Raw genomic sequence first — 5,000 nt, forward strand, 5'->3', positions numbered from 1 at the left:
CAGGACTCTGTGCAGGGCAGTCAAGTTCATCCACACCAGACTCTGTCATCCATGTGTTTATGGACCTTGCTTTGTGCACTGGTGCACAGTCATGTTGGAAGACGAAGGGGCTCGCTTCAAACTGTTCCCACAAGGTTGGGAGCATGGAATTGTCCAAAATGTTTTGGTGTCCTGGAGCATTCAAAGTTCCTTTCACTGGAACTAAGGGGCCAAGCCCAACTCCCAAAAAACAACCCCACACCATAATTCCTCCTCCACCAAATTTCACACTCGGCACAATGCAGTCCGAAATGTAGCGTTCCCCTGGCAACCTCCAAACCCAGGCTCGTCCATCAGATGGCAAATCCATGACTGGATTTGTTGCACAGGTGGCATCCTATGACAGTTCCATGCTGGAAATCACTGAGAGCGGCCCATTCTTTCACAAATGTTTGTATAAACGGTCTCCATGCTTGATTTGATACACCTGTGATTAGGACACCTGATTCTCCTCATTTGGATGGGTGGCCAAATACTTTAGTCAATATAGAGTATGTCAGAGGGGATACGTCATCTGGTGTTGACAAACCTCCAGGTGGGAGTACGACGAGGCCTACTGCGAGGCGGTGAAGAAAACGCCCCCGTATGACGCGGGGCCGCGGCTGCTGGACGTCATGGACACGGCCATATTTGATTACCTCATCGGGAACGCCGACCGCCACCACTACGAGAGTTTCCAGGACGACGGTGGCGCCAGCATGCTCATCACTATGGACAACGCCAAGAGGTGAGTGGCTATCGCTGAGTGGCCGTGTTGATGTGTGAGTGCTCTCCATGTCTCCCCTGGGCAGCTTCGGGAACGCCGCCATGGACGAGCGAAGCATCTTGGTGCCGCTCTACCAGTGTTGCATGTGAGTCTCCGCCTCCATTTCTGTCATCCGCCACCTCTCCCCACATGTCGTCTCATTTCCTCTCGCCAGGATCCGCGTGTCCACCTGGAATAGGCTGAACCTGCTGAGGGGCGGGGCTCTGAGCTCCGCCCTGCAGCGAGCGCTGGCGTTCGACCCCATCTATCCCGTGCTGGCAGAGCCGCACCTCGCCGCCCTGGACCGCCGCCTCACGGTCGTCATGGCCACGGTCAAGCAGTGCATGGAGGCGCAAGGACCCGACAACACGCTGATAGAAGACCGTATGAACCCGCCACACCCTTAATCACATGACGCTACAAGACGGATCTACAGGGTGGAACTAACGACTACTGGATGATGTTTCCCTTCATGCACACTTCCTGTGGACAACTTCCACCTTTCATGCACACTTCCTGTGGACAACTTCCACCTTGGGACCAGAGAGAAGGATGGAGGCACTTCCTATTCTCAATTTGCCATCTTTGGACCTCACTTGCCTTCTGAAGTGGTTTTCATTTTGAGTCCACGCATCAAAGCAGGCGAGTGTACGTACTGAACTCTAGTAACACACACTTGTCTTACTAGTACCTGTGTGGAAGTGTGGGTCTGTGTGTGTGTGTGTGTGGGGGTCTTTGTGTATCTATGTGTGTGTGTGTGTGTGTGGGGGGGGGGGTCTGTGTGTGTGTGTGTAAGAGTGTGGGTGTGTGTGTGTGTGTGGAAGAGTGTGGGTGTGTGTGTGTGTGTGTGTGGAAGAGTGTGTGTGTGTGTGTGTGTGTGGAAGAGTGTGGGTGTGTGTGTGTGTGTGTGTGTGGAAGAGTGTGGGTGTGTGTGGAAGAGTGTGGGTGTGTGTGGAAGAGTGTGTGTGTGTGTGTGGGAGAGTGTGGGTGTGTGTTTGTAGGAGTAGTGTGGGAGTGTGTGTGTGGGTGTGGGTGTGTGTGTGTGGAAGAGTGTGGGTGTGTGTGTGGAAAAGTGTGGGTGTGGTGTGTGGAAGAGTGTGGGTGTGTGTGTGGATGAGTGTGGGTCTGTGTGGAAGAGTGGGTCTGTGTGTGGAAGAGTGTGGGTCTGTGTGTGTGTGTGTGTGTGTGTGTGTGTGTGTGTGTGTGGGTGTGTGTGTGTGTGTGTGTGTGTGTGTGTGTGTGTGTGTGTGTGTGTGTGTGTGTGTGTGTGTGTGTGTGTGTGAAAAAATGTGTGTGTGTGTGTGGGTGTGTGTGGAAGAGTGTGGGTCTGTGTGGGTGGAAGTGTGGAAGAGTGTGGGTCTGTGTGTGGAAGTGTAGAAGAGTGTGGGTCTGTGTGTGAAAAAGTGTGGGTCTGTGTGTGGAAGAGTGTGGAATAGGGTGGGCGTGTGTGGAAGAGTGTGGGTCTGTGTGTAGAAAAGTGTGGAATAGTGTGGGCGTGTGTGGAAGAGTGTGGGTCTGTGTGTAGAAAAGTGTGGAAGAGTGTGGGTCTGTGTGTAGAAAAGTGTGGATCTGTGTGTGGAAGAGTGTGGGTCTGTGTGTGGAAAAGTGTGGGTCTGTGTGTGTAAAAGTGTGGGTCTGTGTGTGGAAGAGTGTCAATCTGTGTGTAGAAAAGTGTGGGTCTGTGTGTGGAAAAGTGTGGGTGTGTGTGTGGAAGAGTGTGGGTCTGTGTGTGGAAGAGTGTGGGTGTGTGTGTGTGTGTGTGTGTGGAAGAGTGTGGGTCTGTGTATGGAAAAGTGTGGGTCTGTGTGTGGAAAAGTGTGGGTGTGTGTGTGTGTGTGTGTGTGTGTGTGTGTGTGTGTGTGTGTGGAAGAGTGTGGGTCTGTGTATGGAAAAGTGTGGGTCTGTGTGTGGAAAAGTGTGGGTCTGTGTGTGGAAGAGTGTCAATCTGTGTGTAGAAAAGTGTGGGTCTGTGTGTGGGAAAAGTGTGGATCTGTGTGTGGAAAAGTGTGGGTGTGTGTGGAAGAGTGTGGGTCTGTGTGTGGAAGAGTGTGGGTCTGTGTGTGGAAGAGTGTGGGTGTGTGTGTGTGTGTGTGTGTGGAAGAGTGTGGGTCTGTGTATGGAAAAGTGTGGGTCTGTGTGTGGAAAAGTGTGGGTGTGTGTGTGTGTGTGTGTGTGTGTGTGTGTGTGTGTGTGGAAGAGTGTGGGTCTGTGTATGGAAAAGTGTGGGTCTGTGTGTGGAAAAGTGTGGGTCTGTGTGTGGAAGAGTGTCAATCTGTGTGTAGAAAAGTGTGGGTCTGTGTGTGGGAAAAGTGTGGATCTGTGTGTGGAAAAGTGTGGGTGTGTGTGCGTGGGTCTGTGTGTAGAAAAGCGTGGATCTGTGTGTGGAAAAGTGTGGGTGTGTGTGTGTGGAAGAGTGTGGGTCTGTGTGTGGAAGAGTGTGGGTCTGTGTGTGGAAAAGTGTGTGTTTGTGTGTGCCCTTTATCAAGAAAGCTACTGACATCGCAGACTTGAACAAAATAAAAAGGGGGTGGGGTGGGGGGTGGGGGGGTCATGGGTGGAATTTATCTTCCATATTAAAAAATAAGATAATATTTCACTCATTTTGTTTTTCATTTGATTTCCTTCCCCAAATGTGGAACATCAGGAGTGTGTTCACACTGCACACACAAGTGTGGAACATCAGGAGTGTGTTCACACTGCACACACAAGTGTGGGACATCAGGGTGTGTTCACACTGCACACACAAGTGTGGGACATCAGGAGTGTGTTCACACTGCACACACAAGTGTGGGACATCACGAGTGTGTTCACACTGCACACACAAGTGTGGGACATCAGGAGTGTGTTCACACTGCACACACAAGTGTGGGACATCAGGGTGTGTTCACACTGCACACACAAGTGTGGGACATCAGGAGTGTGTTCACACTGCACACACAAGTGTGGGACATCACGAGTGTGTTCACACTGCACACACAAGTGTGGGACATCAGGGTGTGTTCACACTGCACACACAAGTGTGGGACATCAGGAGTGTGTTCACACTGCACACACAAGTGTGGGACATCACGAGTGTGTTCACACTGCACACACAAGTGTGGAACATCAGGAGTGTGTTCACACTGCACACACAAGTGTGGGACATCAGGAGTGTGTTCACACTGCACACACAAGTGTGGAACATCAGGAGTGTGTTCACACTGCACACACAAGTGTGGAACATCACGAGTGTGTTCACACTGCACACACAAGTGTGGGACATCAGGGTGTGTTCACACTGCACACACAAGTGTGGGACATCAGGAGTGTGTTCACACTGCACACACAAGTGTGGGACATCACGAGTGTGTTCACACTGCACACACAAGTGTGGAACATCAGGAGTGTGTTCACACTGCACACACAAGTGTGGGACATCAGGAGTGTGTTCACACTGCACACACAAGTGTGGAACATCAGGAGTGTGTTCACACTGCACACACAAGTGTGGAACATCACGAGTGTGTTCACACTGCACACACAAGTGTGGGACATCAGGGTGTGTTCACACTGCACACACAAGTGTGGGACATCAGGAGTGTGTTCACACTGCACACACAAGTGTGGGACATCACGAGTGTGTTCACACTGCACACACAAGTGTGGAACATCAGGAGTGTGTTCACACTGCACACACAAGTGTGGGACATCAGGAGTGTGTTCACACTGCACACACAAGTGTGGGACATCAGGAGTGTGTTCACACTGCACACACAAGTGTGGAACATCACGAGTGTGTTCACACTGCACACACAAGTGTGGGACATCAGGGTGTGTTCACACTGCACACACAAGTGTGGGACATCAGGAGTGTGTTCACACTGCACACACAAGTGTGGGACATCACGAGTGTGTTCACACTGCACACACAAGTGTGGAACATCAGGAGTGTGTTCACACTGCACACACAAGTGTGGGACATCAGGAGTGTGTTCACACTGCACACACAAGTGTGGGACATCAGGAGTGTGTTCACACTGCACACACAAGTGTGGAACATCACGAGTGTGTTCACACTGCACACACAAGTGTGGGACATCAGGGTGTGTTCACACTGCACACACAAGTGTGGGACATCAGGAGTGTGTTCACACTGCACACACAAGTGTGGGACATCACGAGTGTGTTCACACTGCACACACAAGTGTGGAACATCAGGAGTGTGTTCACACTGCAC

General features: G+C 51.3%; 2 protein-coding genes across 4 annotated transcripts in view; both read left to right on the plus strand.

The window, feature by feature from the left end:
• Positions 1–1,554, plus strand: part of fam20b (FAM20B glycosaminoglycan xylosylkinase) — a 36,124-nt gene extending 34,570 nt beyond the window's left edge. For 2 of the 3 annotated variants that reach the window (XM_062038791.1, XM_062038790.1), the window contains exons 7-10: positions 575–766; positions 831–890; positions 960–1,168; positions 1,329–1,554. In XM_062038791.1, coding sequence (XP_061894775.1) covers positions 575–766; positions 831–890; positions 960–1,168; positions 1,329–1,408 — 541 coding nt within the window. In that variant the 3' untranslated portion in view covers positions 1,409–1,554. Of the gene's footprint in view, positions 1–574; positions 767–830; positions 891–959; positions 1,285–1,317 lie in introns of all 3 variants that reach the window. The other variant, XR_009824761.1, reaches the window with a different exon arrangement.
• A 343-nt stretch (positions 1,555–1,897) lies between these two features.
• On the plus strand, positions 1,898–3,306 carry LOC133644094 (keratin-associated protein 5-1-like). Its single transcript, XM_062038417.1, has 3 exons — positions 1,898–1,921; positions 2,310–2,605; positions 2,638–3,306. The coding sequence occupies exons 1-3, from the start codon at positions 1,898–1,900 to the stop codon at positions 3,293–3,295; spliced, it is 978 nt and encodes a 325-aa protein (XP_061894401.1). The 3' UTR covers positions 3,296–3,306.
• Positions 3,307–5,000: the final 1,694 nt, after the last annotated feature.

The sequence above is a fragment of the Entelurus aequoreus genome, linkage group LG27, assembly GCF_033978785.1.
Source record: "Entelurus aequoreus isolate RoL-2023_Sb linkage group LG27, RoL_Eaeq_v1.1, whole genome shotgun sequence".
Lineage (NCBI taxonomy): Eukaryota > Metazoa > Chordata > Actinopteri > Syngnathiformes > Syngnathidae > Entelurus > Entelurus aequoreus.

What these genes read in the sequence shown, in the direction of transcription:
- LOC133644094 (XM_062038417.1), top strand. Translation starts at nt 1,898, where the DNA reads ATGAGTGTGGGTCTGTGTGGAAGA. An exon ending in GTGTGGGTCTGTGTGGAAGA is followed by an intron (nt 1,922 to 2,309) that starts GTGGGTCTGTGT and finishes GTCTGTGTGTAG; the next exon opens with AAAAGTGTGGAAGAGTGTGG. An exon ending in CTGTGTGTGGAAAAGTGTGG is followed by an intron (nt 2,606 to 2,637) that starts GTGTGTGTGTGT and finishes GTGTGTGTGTGT; the next exon opens with GTGTGTGTGTGTGGAAGAGT.